At 40.1% G+C, this 15,058-nt stretch overlaps 1 protein-coding gene across 1 annotated transcript in view; it reads left to right on the top strand.

The window, feature by feature from the left end:
• The first annotated feature begins 1,896 nt into the window (after positions 1–1,896).
• Positions 1,897–15,058, top strand: part of RNF212B (ring finger protein 212B) — a 26,494-nt gene continuing 13,332 nt past the window's right edge. Inside the window, exons 1-4 of the mRNA XM_034994339.1 lie at positions 1,897–1,984; positions 3,553–3,653; positions 6,138–6,190; positions 6,581–6,655. Of these exons, the coding sequence (XP_034850230.1) occupies positions 3,554–3,653; positions 6,138–6,190; positions 6,581–6,655 (228 nt within the window). The 5' untranslated portion in view covers positions 1,897–1,984; position 3,553. The remainder of the gene's footprint in view (positions 1,985–3,552; positions 3,654–6,137; positions 6,191–6,580; positions 6,656–15,058) is intronic.

Raw genomic sequence — 15,058 nt, 5'->3', positions numbered from 1 at the left:
TCTAATGAAATAGTAATATTAACAAAAATAATTTTTAAAAATTATATAATTAAATGTGTCAATATTTATTATTGTATAATAAACTATGTCAATGTGTATAACTCAGTGAACCAGTATTTTCTAAATGACTGGTTTGGTTTAACATAAGATGTTACACATTCATTAATAGGGTGTTAGATCCCACATCACAACTAGCTTTTAACAAACTCCCACTTGAACCTTGGTGGAGTGTCAAAGAAAAATTTTCACAATTACCTGAATAGGCTATTAAAATACTATTGCCTTTTCTAATTAAATTTTTGTGTGAGCCCAGATCTTCTTCACACATTTCAACCAAAACAACATATTGCAACAGAATGGATGTAGAAGCAGATGCACAAGCCCAGCTGCTTTCTATAAAGTTAGATAGTAAGAGATCATAAAACTGTAAAACAATGCCACTCTTCTCACTAGTTTTTATTTTGAAAAATATAACTTTTTCATAGGTTATATTACTACTTAATGGGCTTATTACTATTGTTTTCAAATGAATTAATATTTTTTAAATGTCTTGGTTTGGATCGCCAATACCATTAATACTGATAGATACAATCCACATAAACAAAGGTTTTTTGGGAAGAGGGTCTTCAATAATTTAGTTCTGAGGCCAAAAAGTTTGAGAACCACTGCTTAGTGGAAAGCTCATGTTCACATTTTTTGTCAGCAGTCTTTATACTCGAACACAATGTAAGGAGAAACAAAGTTCTTGGATCATATTTTCTTTGTGAAAATCTTGAAAATGCTGCCTCACTGCTTCTAGAATAAAGTGCTGCTGTAGAGAAAGAAGTCTGATGTCAATATACTTTTCTTCCCCTTATAAGTGACTAGTACTTTTTGTCTGTATGTTCATAGGGGTCTTTCTTTAAGACCAATCATTTTATCAGAAAATGATAAAATCTGGGTGGCTCAGCTGGTTAAGCATCTGCCTTCGGTTCAGGTCATGACCCCAGGGTCCTGGGATCGAGCCCCACATCGGGCTCCCTGCTCGGCGGGGAGTCTGCTTCTCCCTCTACCCCTCCCCCCAGCTCGTGATCTCTCTCTCATGCTCTCTCTCTCAAATAAATAAAATCTTTTAAAAAAATGTTTTGGTTTTGACTGTTCTGGGTCAGTTTTCTCCTATATACGGTATGCCCTTTAGATATGTAGACTTAAGTCTTATTTTATTTCAGGAAAATTTGTTCCAAATTTTGTTTTAAATGCTTGTTCTAATACATTGCTCTCTGGTTTTCCTTGGAGGAATAAATGTGTTTGAGTGTGTGTGTGTGTGTAAAATCTCTTTTGCTTGTTTTCTGTATCTATCACTTTCTCTTAAAACATTTTACCTTTTTTTTAAAGAAAAACTATTCTCCTTTCAGCCATTAATTGTGCTTTCTCATTCTTTTATTTCTGAAAAAAGTTATAATTTTTTTCCCTGAGATTTGTTGGTTCTTATTTAATACGTTCTCTATCCATATCACTTTTTAGCTTTTTTTCTGATTTATGCTCTTCTTTCAAAACATCCATTATTTTACTTCACTAAAAAATGTTTGGTTGAAATTTTCATCCGCTCTGTGACCACATTTTCCTAGTGTGTTATTATCTATAGGAACATTATTAGGTTTACTCTTACCTTGTTTCCGCAGTAACTTGTGCGGCATTAGGCCATATGCCTCATTTGTTCCCATTCTTAAACGGGGTAATTTTTCCTCAACTACCAAGAAGGGGCACCCTTGCCTCTCGCCAGCTCCCGCGAGCCCAGCTTTCCCGCTCAGTACGCGGCCGTGGGCTCCGCCCACGCCTCACGCACGCCCCAGGCCCCGCCCACTCAGCCCCCAGCTCGAGCCGCGCCCACGCCTCTCACGAGCCGTCGCGGCCACTTCCAGCCTCTTACCTCTGGCTGGTGCTCGCCTTGCTGGGTATTTTCCCGCCATTTCCAGCTCTTCGTGAGGAGAACTGGATGATTTCGGTGAGCTCCCAGGGCCTCTGAGATCGTGGCGGCCAAGCGGGTAGGGAATGTAGCTAGAAAAGAACTACTGGTCGTGAGACTGCTAAATCGCCATCACCTCTGGAAGTCCCGCAAGTCTTGCCCTCACAAGCCCTTAACTGCCCTTCTTATAAGGGGTTTCCTGTGGACAACTCATTTGATTAACACTGTTGTCGCTGCCCTTATACAAAGCAGGGTATCTATGGTGGGGCCTTTTCAGGAGTTCTTCAGACTCACCCCCCGGTAGAAGTTAGTGTATTGTGAGCAATAAATCGAAATCTAAAGCTCATGGCCGTGTATAATGCCTTTGCATTGAACTGATTATTCAGCAAGTTTTTATTGTGAATCTTTTTTGTGACAAAAATGTTAAAGTGTGGTGCAAACTAGCCATCATTCTTTTAGTGAAGCTCTCCATAAGCTACTTAAAAGCTGTTTTTAAAAAAAAGACTTAGGTGGAGAAGAAAATATTACCTTCTGTTTGGGTTATTTTCCTAATGTAATTCTGAAGGAAATCAAACTAATAGATATTATATTCTTAAATAACATATTCATGGAACGAAACGTGAATTCATTATATGTATGAACTAATTACAGCTCAATATGTTTCAGCTCACTTACGTTTTTTTAATGTGTTAAAACGTGGGTTTTTTTAATATGTCAATTTCTTCATTTAAAAATCTTACAAAGTCACATTTACATAATTATGTATCTCACCAATTATATGGATGGGATTAGTATTGGCAGAAAATACAGGATGTATGGTTGCCATCTCTAACACAAAGGCTTACTTGATGTGGTAGCAAGAGCCTGACACAGGGAGTAAGAAGACGAGTTCTAATCCTAGCGCTGACATTAACTAAAGATGGAACTTCGGACAAGTCATTGAATTTCAGTGAGCATCTGGTATATCTTTTGAAAAATGATGGGATTGGACAAAATGTTAAATGATTTTTGAAACCCTTTCCAGATCTATGATTCTGAGTGTCTGTAGAGTAGAAGGGAAAGCGAACAAGCTGAGGCAACATTATCATTCACAAACCATGTTTCCCTTAGATAAAATATGTCCCGAGTGGCTAATATGAGATCTATTATTTGGTCCACTATTCCTCCTTGCTCCACCTCACTGTATCACAGGGAACTCTTAGGAAAGAAATGGATGGGTTTGTTTTTTTTTTAAGATTTTTTTTTTCTGATTACAAATTAATACATGAATTAATCCAGAAAACTTGGAAAACAAAAAAAATGTAAAGGTCACACACACACACACATCATCTCACCATTCAAAAAAAGAATCTCATTGTCCCATTACTTTTCTAAATATATATGTATTTTTTCTTCTTTAAAAATGGTATAACATAGTTTGTGGTCTGCTTTTTTTCACTTCAGAGATGTATGTACTTCCGTACAACCAACTGGAATACCCACAATAATAGTGCCTATATCCCCAAAAGATAACAGAAGCTAAGCAAACATTGTTACATAGATTTTGGAACAGCTATAATTATATTATGCTCCAGGTTATTTTCTCTCTTTCTCTTTGTCTGTTCCAGAATGGATTGGTTTCACTGCAACCAGTGTTTCCGAAAAGAGGGGAACGATTTCTTTGTCACCAGCTGTGGCCATATTTTCTGTAAAAAGTGTGTGACTCTGGGTGAGTGCCTTAACTGTTTTCAGATTCAGGCAAAAATGTTTTAAATCTAGAAATAATGATTAGCCATTTCTCTGTGTGACTTGGGATAAAAATCACATATTGGGCCAAAGTTAGTATGGATACAGTAGGAAGCCGTTGATTATGGAAATTTGAGGCACCCATTAATAAAGAATAATTTAGCAAATGGAATATCTAATATTTGAACACCAAAAGTACTTGTCAGTGTTTTGAGACCTGTGACAGGGAAAGCCACAAGGTTATCGGACTAATTAGAGAATAGAGAAAAAAATAAGTGTAATGAATAGGAATTGGGGAAAGTTTGGTTGATAACAAGAGTCATTTCTGATGGGAAGTGGTCTAGCCTGTGAAATCAATTTGATTAGAAATGATGATGATGATGAAGATGATAATGGTGGTGGTGGTGGTAGTGATACATTTACAATTTAAAAAGTATTTTCCAGGGAGCCTGGGTGGCTCAGTCAGTTAGGCATCTGCCTTCAGCTCAGGTCATAATCCCGGAGTCCCAGGATCAAGCCCCATGTCGGGCTCCCTGCTTTGCGGGAAGTCTGCTTCTCCCTCTGCCCCTCACCCCACTGGTGTTCTCTCTCTCTCTCCCTCTCTCTCAAATAAATAAATAAAATATTAAAAAAATAAAATAAAAAGCATTTTCCAGGGGCGCCTGGATAGCTCAGTCGGTTGAGCGTTCAACTCTTGATTTCGGCTTAGGTCATGATCTCAGGGTCCTGGGATTGAGCCCCAAATTGCGCTCCCTGCTCAGCGGCAAATCTGCTTGTCTCCCTCTCCTTCTCCCTCTGCCCCTGTCCCCGCTCGTGTTCTCTCTCTCTAAAATAAAGAAATAAATCTTTAAAAAAAAATAAAAAGTATTTTCCACATGGATGAATTTTATGTATCCTTACCACAGTCCCAGGAAGTAGTTATTAGTAGACCCATTTACAAATGAGGAATAGTTCAGATAGGATAAGTGATGTGACCAACTTCTTGCAGCTATTAAGTCTTAGAAATGAGACTTGAATTTAAGGGTTTTTTTTTCATGCTACAATGCATACAAGGTATAGAAATAGCCCAGAAGAGGGACTTAGGATAGGGTGCTTTGATCAGGGAAAGATTTCATAGAAGAGCTGTTGCTTCAGTAGAGTTTTGAATAATAAACTGGAGTTGCCAAGTGGATAAGGCAGGGAAGATCATTCTAGTTTAAGAGAACAGTATGTATAAAGGCATACCACATTATAAACCCTTATAAACCCATAATGCAGGGGGCTACACATCATTAGGATTGGTAAAGCGTAGAGAATAAAGTAAGAAATGGTTAAGAGATGAGGCTAGAGAGGTAGGCAATGGCCAGATGATGGAAAGTTCTATATACAAGACTGAAGAGCCTGAACTTTATCCTGCAGGTGATAGAGAGCTGGGGAAGTTTCTTTGTTTTGCATTTTGTACTTGTTAGCTCAATCTGGCAATAATATGGAGGGAAGACTGGGAAAAACCTTTAGTCCTCAAGGAAAGAAGAGGGAGGTTACTAGCCTCTGGAGAAGCTTTTTTTCTTTATATGGATCTCGTGACCCTTTTAACTTACCTGCTAAAGTAACAAAACTGTTTACTATGGTAACAGCAGCTCACCTTGGAGAGGTTTGTCTTGGTGAAGCCTATGTCATGTGATGTTTTCTCTTGATGTGGCATTTATCTTAATCAATAACCAGCACCACTACTAAAATTTAGAGAAAGATTAGGAATTTTAATTTTTACATCTTTCAGATTGGGTTAATTAGAGAATGAGAGCAGGAGACCTTCCAAGCAAGTTCCAGGAATATTAACAAAGTGAGAACAGGGCAGGAATAATTGGGGAGTTTCTTATAGTATCTACAGTGTGCCTACTGTCAGGTTGATGGGGAAAAAAAAGAGCAACCTACAGTTGAAACCATTGGTACTCTTGTGTTCTTCCTAGCACTCTCATAAGTTTACTCTAGTACTTTTGCTGCCCCCTCATCTGCAGAAGAAAACTGGGAATTCATAAGGAGGGGATGGGTAGGGACGCCTGGGTGGCTCAGTCAGTTAAGTGTTGGCTTGGGTTATGGTCTCAGGGTCTTGGGATCAAGCCCCATGTTGGGCTCCCAGGTCAGTGGGCAGTCTGCTGAAGAGTCTGTCTCTCTCTCTCTCTCTCCCCCCCTCTGCCCCTCCCCCAACGTGTGCACACTCTCTCTCTCTCAAAATAGATAATAAATCTTTTTTTAAAAAAGAGGAGATGGGTAGATCTACAGTGTGAAAGCCGTACTTGTCATCAAAATACAAGTTTGGAAATACTGATTTTGAGAACAGAGCTCAAGCTGATGTCCTTTTATAGTACAAAAATATCCTAAATTCAGTAAGAACCTGTTTCTTGCTAGCCTACTTGACTGTTACCATGTACTCTAGGAAGATCTTATCTCTTGCCCATAAGAACCAAACTTTTTTTCCCTTTCCCCCTAGAAAAATGTGCTGTTTGTGGAACTGCTTGCAAACATCTGGCTCTTTCTAATAATGTAAGTTTTTCTCCCCCTGCCACAAACCATCTTATCCCATTCCTGGTCTGTAGGAAGTATACAAGGAGTACAGTTAATGAGTGACTAAGCACTGAAATTTAAAAAAAAGAAAGAAAAGAAACAAAACTCACAGATAGCAATTGTAAAAAAAGGGGGAGTGGTTAAACAACAGATAGAATTATTTGTGGAGGCTGCTATAGAAGCATGAGGTAAGGAGGATTAGAACATAAAATCGACATCTCCTAGGACAGTGGTGAGCTTCCTCATACTTATCATAGTGGAATAACACCAGATGCTTTAGAAAGAGTGATACAGCCTTTGCCATATTTGTCAGTATCTTACTTCATTCCATTGTGGATATGCTCAGTGTTTGTCTTAATCTCTTCATAGCTGAAACCTCAGGAGAAGATATACTTCAAAAGCCCTGTGGAGACAGCTTTGCAGTATTTTAGTCACATCTCTCAGGTATGAGAAACAAAAATGAAGAAAATCAGATTCACCAGGCAAATTCTAATTGCATCTTATTTTTTTTAAATCAAAGATTCGCTTTGATTTATTTGTACACAGTATTTTTGTATTTGTACACAATGGAGAGAATTGACTGTTCACTTGCTTTCTTCCCTAATGATACAAATCTCAACAGTTAACTTTTTTACTGACCCCAAACCTGTGATAGACTGTAAAAACCACTATGTAGCTGATATCTTGCCTTATACTTCTTGGTTCTGTTAAGTAATTTTTAAGAATAAAGAAGGCTCTAGGGATACCTGGGTGGCTCAGTTGGTTGTGTCCGACTCTCGATAATGGCTCAGCTCATGATCTCAGGATTGTAAGATCAAGCCTCACATCTGGCTCCACACTGGGCATGGAGCCTGTTTAACATTCTCTCTGTCCCTTTCCCTCAGGTCCTCCCCCCTACCCCAAAAAAAGAATAAAGAAGGTCCTAGGAGCTTTATCATCTTTCTGTGTAGTCTAATGAATCTTCTAAAAATTGCTTTGGATATATAGGCCTGACCCTGTAGTCCGTGGATTTAGTGGGCTAGCTCTCAAATTTTGCTTAAAGACCTATGTTCAAGATGGAATTTCTTGTCCCCCATTCTCATTTTTCAGTAACCTTTTTTAGTAATGCATATATATTTAATTCTTTTCATGTTTAGAATTGATTGCCTGAATTTTAGAAAATATTTTTCTTTCCTGATGCATCATATATTTGCATACTGTTGACTTGGTCAAGAGCAATAGGATTGTGGTAGGAAGTGGAGAGAAGACAGAATAACCATTTGAGAGTTCCCAAATTGTAAAAACTTTGGTTTTCTCCTTCCACTCTCCAGTTCTCCACTGAGATTATTTTATAGCTTAGTGGGATTTCTATCTTGGCGTGTTTCTTGAGAAATTTTATCACTGTTTTTTCTTCTGTACTCTTACTTCTCATTCTTAGAAGAGTAGTCCTTTCCTTAATGTGAAGATGATCCTTTGTCATGTTCTGGCTGAAGATAGTAGATTTAATTTTTTGTTGGTGTCTCACCCTTCAATCCTGACTCTGGAAATAGAGGAAGGGGAATTAAAGCTTTCACTGCATTCTGCTTTTAGTTGCTTGGGTGAGCCATCATATTTGAGATATTATTTAACATTACAGGGAGATAAAATCTAGCTGAGACTCAAGGAGAAATGTAAACAAGGTCACATGAGCAAGAGAAAGAGCAGACTTTTGGTTAATAACTAAACTCAGGATTAGCTAATGATCAGTAGAGAAATTATATGTAGTCTGAATTCTAACCTGCCTAATCAAGAGACCAATTACACATGGTCAAATAATCAAGATAAAATAAATGGAAAGTGTCAGTTAATCATCACTTTAGTGAAGGGCCAATTTGGTGAAGTCAGCAATGTCTGAAAATGTGTTTTCCTAGTCTGTGAAGTTGAAAAACTGATCCAAATAATATCTAGATTGCCTCATTCAGGCCTCGGCTCAGATTTTTCTTTCTCAGTCAGACCTTTACTGACTCTCATATATCAAATGGTAGCCCCAGCACTGTCTAATTCTTACCCTGCTTTATTTTTCCTCATAGCTCTTATCTCTAACATTATATACTTATTTATTGTCTGAATCCTGCACTGGAATGTAGGCTCCATAAATTCAGAGATTTGGTAGGTTTTGTTTGTTGTTATATACCCAGCTCTTTGGATAGTTCTTAATATGTAATAGACACTCAAAAATTACTAAATGATTGAATGGCATATTGATCTAAATATCCACTGGTGTTTTAATCATCCCAGATCTCTGTAATGACCTGCCAAGGGCATTTTTCTGCTGTACTACTCCATGGCCAATAGTTAAAACTTCCTGTTTTGAAATCTTTACTCACCTCTAGATAAAACTATCTAAGTATCTTTGGGGATTAGAGAGCCTCCTATAGACCTGTAAGCTTTCTTCTAATCCTAGGTCATAGACTGCACCCTTATCCATAACTAGTCATCTTTCAAATGCATCCAGTAATTGTTCCTTTTTCAGTAAAGCCTTCCCTGATTCCTGTAGGCAGATTTTTGCACTGTCCTTTGTAATCCTATAACCCTTGCTCTTTCTTACCTCTGCAAAAGTGTTTTAATTTATTTGTTCTTATGTCTGTTTCTCTCACTTAACTGAAACTTTTGAAAGGCAGGTATCAACTTTGTATTGCCCAATGGCTAATGAGGTACCTGGCACAAATTAAGTGAATAAGAAATGTTTGTTAAATGAATGAATGCACATTAAGGCTGGGAGGGAGGTGGAAATGGTTCAAGGTGAGGTCAGAGAGAGAGGCTTGAACCTATATATAGGGACTTGTAGGCCATGGTAAGGAATTTAGATTTTCTTCTAAGTGACAGTGGACACCATTGAAGGGTTTTAAGCACAGAAATGGCATTATCTGATATATAATTTTAAAAGGGAATCTGGCTGCTGAGTGGAGAATGGACCATAGAGAAGTTAAGAGTAGAAGCAGGGAGACCACGTAAGGGGCTATGGGAGAAATCTAAGTAAGACTTCTTGAGCTAAAATGGTAGCAATAGAAATGGAGAGGGGTAATCAAATCTGAGATGTTTTCTAGGAAGAACTGGTAGAACCGTTGTTGATTTGAATGTGGAAGATGAGAAAGAGAAAGGATTTGAGGAAGACATTTGGGTTTTTGTCTTGAGCAAAAAAGACAAATTTATGGGATGATTATACTCTTTACCAAGGCTGAAAAGACCTTTTGAGGGAAAATACCATTTTGGATATATTAGGTTACAGATGCTTGTTAGGGCTCCAGGAGGAGAAATCACAAAGGTGGATAAAGTTACTATTCTGAAGCTCAGGACACAGGTCAAGGATAGAGATACAAATATGGAACTCATTAGGATATAAATTGTTTTTAAAGCCTTGGGACTGGATGAGATCACCCAGGGAAGGAGCCCCTTCAACATTTAGTGATCAGGTAGAGGAGGAAGAGAAGTCAGCAAAGAGTAGCAGTGAGTGAGTGGAAGCAAGGAGAGTATGGTATCACAGAAACTAAGAAAGGGAAATGTTTCAAGAAGGAAGAAATGACCGGCTGGGTCAAATGCTGTTGAGATATGAAAATTAGGGCAAAGGAGGGAGGACTGGATTTGGCAACCTGAGGATTATTGATGACACTCACAAAAGCATATTGTGGAGAGTCTTGAGAAAGAGAAACACATTGGATTGCATTGGTAGGTATGTGTCTACATTCTGTCCACTTCTTCACCTCCCAAATCTCTTCTCAACCCTCTGCAGTCTGGCTTCATTTAGACTATCTCACTGAAATTGCTCTTGCTAAGGATATTAACAGCTTCCTTGTTATCAAACCCAATGGATACTTTTTTGTTTTTGTTACTGTACTTGATTTCTTTTTTTTTTTTTAAGATTTTATTTATTTATTTGACAGAGAAAGACACAGCGAGAGAGGGAACACAAACGGGGAGTGGGAGAGGGAGAAGCAGACTCCCCGCTGAGCAGGGAGCCCGATGCGGGACTCGATCCTGGGACTCCAGGATCATGACCTAAGCCGAAGGCAGTCGCTTAACCAACTGAGCCACCCAGGCGCCCTGTACTTGATTTCTTAGCAGCAGTCTAGGCCCACTCTCTCCCCCTTAAAATATTCTTTCTTTGGCTATTGTAACCAACTTCTTTCTCTCTTTTGTATTTATCTTTCTCTGTCCCTCTCTTGAATAGTTATATTTCTCAGGTTCTATACTAGACACTTACACTCTCCATGGATAATCTCATTCACTCCCATGCTTCAGTTATCATCGACATAGGGATCACTTCCAATTCTATTATGTCCAGTAAAGATCTCAGCTTAAATGGAGCCTTCTCTGACTGCTGTATTTAAAATGGGTACCTCCTCTTTATTCTTTGTCCTAGAGACCTTTTTTTTTTTAAGATTTATTTATTTGTTTTAGGGAGAGAGGGAGAGAGAGCGTGAGAGCGGAGGGAGGGGCAGAGGATGAGGGAGAAGGAAAGAAGCAGACCAGTGAGCCTGAATCAGGGCTCCATCCCAGGACCTGAGATCGTGACCTGAGCCGAAATCAAGAGCCATCCAGGTGCCCCTGTCCTAGAAACCTTTTGTTTCCTTAATAACACTTGGATAATTTGTAATTTTTGAGGTGTTTATTATATGTTCCATAGACTGTAAGCTCCATAGAGGCAGAGACTGGCTTTGTTTTGTTCATCATTGTATCCCATGCAAAGATCACAGTTTAGCTACCTAGGAAGCACTCAATAAATCTTTGCTGAATGAATGAGTGCTCCCTGCCCCCACCAACTTCAGGCATATATCCATTTGCTGACTTGATATCTTCACTAATTCCATATGTCCCAAACTTAACTCAGTATTCTTAACACCCTTCCACCTGGCCCACCCTTCACGTACACACAGAATAGGCTACTCTTTCTATTTCTATCATGGTAAATAACTGCCATCCACAGAATGACCAAACCAAAAATCGTAAGTCATTCTTGATTCCTTCTTCTCTTTGCATTTCCTTTTTTTTTTTTTAAGATTTTTTTATTTATTTGACAGAGAGAGACACAGCGAGAGAGGAAACACAAGCAGGGGAGTGGAAGAGGGAGAAGCAGGCTTCCCCCCGAGCAGGGAGCCGAATGTGGGGCTCGATCCCAGGACCCTGGGACCATGACCTGAGCTGAAGGCAGACACTCAACCACTGAGCCACCCAGGCGCCCTTCTCTTTGCATTTCCAATCCATTGTTAAATCATATTATTTCTGTCTGTCTAAAATACTTGAATCTTTCAGGGTGCCTTGGTGGCTCAGTTGGTTGTGCATCCAACTCTTGATTTTGGCTCAGGTCATGATCTCAGGGTTGCGAGATCTAGTCCCATGTCGAGCTCCATGCTCAGTGCGGAGTCTGCTTGACATTCTCTCTCTCTCCCTGTCTTTCTGCCCCTCCCCCCACTCTTGTGTGCACGTGCACTTCCTCCCCCCCAAAATAAATAAATAAAATCTTAAAAAAAACCTTGAATCTTTCTACTTTATCTCCAGCCTTCTAGTTCAATTCATCATTGTTTCTATCCTGGATTATTGTAGTAGCTTCCTCACAGATCTTTTGACCTCCAGTCTTTTCTTTTCATATCAGTTCTCCATATTGAAGCCAGGAAATCATTCTTTTTTTTTTTTTTTTTAAGATTTTATTTATTTGTGTGTGAGAGAGAGAATGAGCATAAGAGGGGGGAGGGTCAGAAGGAGAAGCCGACTCCTGACTGAGTGGGAATCCTGATGCTGGTCTCAATCCTGGGTCTCCGGGATCATGACCTGAGCCAAAGGCAGTCGCTTAACGACTGAGCCATCCAGGTGCCCAAGATAGGAGATCATTCTAAATATAGGTATGATCAGGGGGTGCCTGGGTGGCATAGTCAGTTAAATGACCAATTCTTTTTTTTTTTTTAAAGATTTTTTTTATTTATTTGACAGAGAGAGAGACAGAGAGAGAGGGAACACAAGCAGGGGGAGTGGGAGAGGGAGAAGCAGGCTTCCCGCTCAGCGGGGAACCCGGATGCGGGGCTCAATCCCAGGACCCTGGGATCATGACCTGAGCCCAAGGCAGACGCTTAACCAACTGAGCCACCCAGGTGCTCCGATTTGCATACATTTTCTCCTATTCTTTGGGCCCATCCATCTTAAAATTAAGAACAATTAACCCCAATGTCCATTAAATAAATATAAATAGGAAGAACAGACAAAATAGGACATTGAATAGAGTGGGAAATAGGAGAGATTGAAAGAAAAAGAGGGAAAGATATAAATTCACAAAAAAAGAAAAATTCAGAGAAAAAGACAGAAATAGATATATAAAGACTTTCATAAATTTAGTGTTGGGGTTAATAAACTTTTTTTTTTTTAAGATTTTATTTATTATTTGAGAGAGAGAGAATGAGAGAGAGCACATGAGAGGGGGGAGGGTCAGAGGGAGAAGCAGACTCCCTGCCGAGCAGGGAGCCCGATGCGGGACTCGATCCAGGGACTCCAGGATCATGACCCGAGCCGAAGGCAGTCGCTTAACCAACTGAGCCACCCAGGCGCCCCAATAAACTTTTTTTTTTAATTTTTTAAATTAACTTTTTAAAAGATTTTATTTATTTATTTATTTGCCAGAGAGAGAGGGAACACAGCAGGGGGAGTGGGAGAGAGAGAAGCAGGCTCCCCACCGAGCAGGGAGTCCCACGCGGGGCCCGATCCCAGGACCCTGGGATTATGACCTGAGCTGAAGGCAGACATTTAACGACTGAGCCACCCAGGTGCCCCTTCTTTTTTTGCCCTGAAGATTTATTTATTTATTTTACAGAGAGAGCATGTGCTTCAGTGGGGGGAGGGGCAGAGGGAGAGAATCGTCAGGCAGACTCCCTGCTGAGCGCAGAGCCCATGGGACTCCATCTCACAACCCATGAGATCATGACCCATGAGATCTTGACCTGAGCCAAAAGCAAGAGTTGAACGCTCAACCAACTGAGCCACCCAGGCAACCTGATAAACTTTTTCTTAAAAGGCCAGTAAATATTTCAGGCTTTGAGGCCATACAGTCTCTGTTGCAACTACTCAACTCTCCTGTTGTAGTACAGAAGCAGTACTAGACAGTATGTACACAAATGGTCATGGTGTTCCAGTAAACTTTATTTACAAAAACAGGCAGCTGACCATGGTCAGTAGTTTGCTGACTTTGAGGTCATATGTTTTGCTACCATATACGTAAGTAATTACCACATACGCCATTTGAGAAAATCAGGTCAAGGCCTGATCTCATCAATAGACCAGACCAGTTCTTCATCCCTTACTTGAATTAAAAAGTTGAACAACTGAGATAATCAATGATGCCTTTGAACAAGAAAGGTTTATTTAGTCTAAAATTATTTTACCTGAGAAGTAGGAGGTAATCTGTCAATATTTAGGACTTCTGAATCAGTATACTTGAGGTTTTTTTAAATCACTACTGAGCAGGAGTTTGTAGTGTGAGAAGTAATATTGCTTTGATCACAAATTATGCAACTCAAAACTTAACTTCCCAGGGTGCCTGGGTGGCTCAGTCAGTAAGCATCTGCCTTTGGCTCAGGTCATGATCCCAGGGTCCTGGGATAGAGCCCCGCATTGGGCTCCCTGCTCAGCAGGAAGCCTGCTTCCTCCCTCTCCCACTCCCCCTGCTTGTGTTCCCTCTCTCACTGTGTCTCTCTCTGTCAAATAAATAAATAAATAATCTTAAAAAAAAAAACAGAAAACAACTTAACTTCCCACCTGGTGGGCTGCTATGGTTTTCCTATTCAGAGTGGGTACCTCTGATATCTTATTAACAGTCCTCTAATGGCTTTTGATAAGGAAGCATTTTTCGGGGTCTTTTCTGCTCAAATCTGTTCTCTTTGAGCCCCACAATAATCTACTTCAATTATAAATCTGAACATGTGAGTGCCTTTTCAAGACCCTTTGGTGGCTTTTCATCACCTATGATTTCAGATTTTTAGAGTGACACCTAGTTCTCTTAATGGTCTGGTTTCTCCTGACCTCTCCAATCACATCCACAATGACCACCTCACATCTTATATACCAACATAAGTTCTTATGGAGGCTATTTATTAATCTATAAGGTTATCTATAAGGTAGATTTAGTTCTTTTATTTTTTTATTTTTTTATTTTTTAAAGATTTTATTTATTTGACAGAGAGAGACACAGCGAAAGAGGGAACACAAGCAGGGGGAGTGGGAGAGGGAGAAGCAGGCTTCCCGCAGAGTAGGGAGCCCGATGTGGGACTCGATCCCAGGACCCTGGGATCATGACCTGAGCTGAAGGCAGTTGCTTAACCGACTGAGCCACCCAGGCGCCCAGGTAGATTTAGTTCTTTGCAGTTCTTTTATGCACCATATAGTTTCATACCTCTGTGCCTGGAATGCCTGACTTCCACACTCTGAAGACCAAATAGTTAACTCTTTTTTTAAAAAAATATTTTTATCTGACAGAGAGAGAGAGCGCGTGCAAGCACAAGTAGGCAGAGCCAAAGGGAGAGGGCGTAGCAGGCTCCCTGCTGAGCAGAGAGCCCAACGCGGGGCTCCATCCCAGGACCCTGGGATCATGACCTGAGCCGAAGGCAGTCACTTAACCTGAGCCACTCAGGCGCCCCAAGATTTATTTATGTATTTTAGAGAGAGAAAAAGAATGTGTGTGCATCAGGGGAGGGGCAGAGGGAGAGGGAGAATCTCAAGCAGACTCCCAGCTGAGCACAGAGCCAGACATAGGGCTCCATCTGAAGACCTTGAGATCATGACCTGAGCTGAAATCGAGAGTCAGACACTTCATCCACTGAGCCACCCAGGTGTCCCTCTTTTTTTATTGTT

Source organism: Mirounga leonina, unplaced genomic scaffold (assembly GCF_011800145.1).
Source record: "Mirounga leonina isolate KUSES-001 unplaced genomic scaffold, KU_Mleo_1.0 Mir_91, whole genome shotgun sequence".
In the NCBI taxonomy this organism is placed as follows: Eukaryota; Metazoa; Chordata; class Mammalia; order Carnivora; family Phocidae; genus Mirounga; species Mirounga leonina.
Note: the sequence above shows the minus strand (reverse complement) of the source record. Positions and strands in the feature narration are given on the sequence as shown.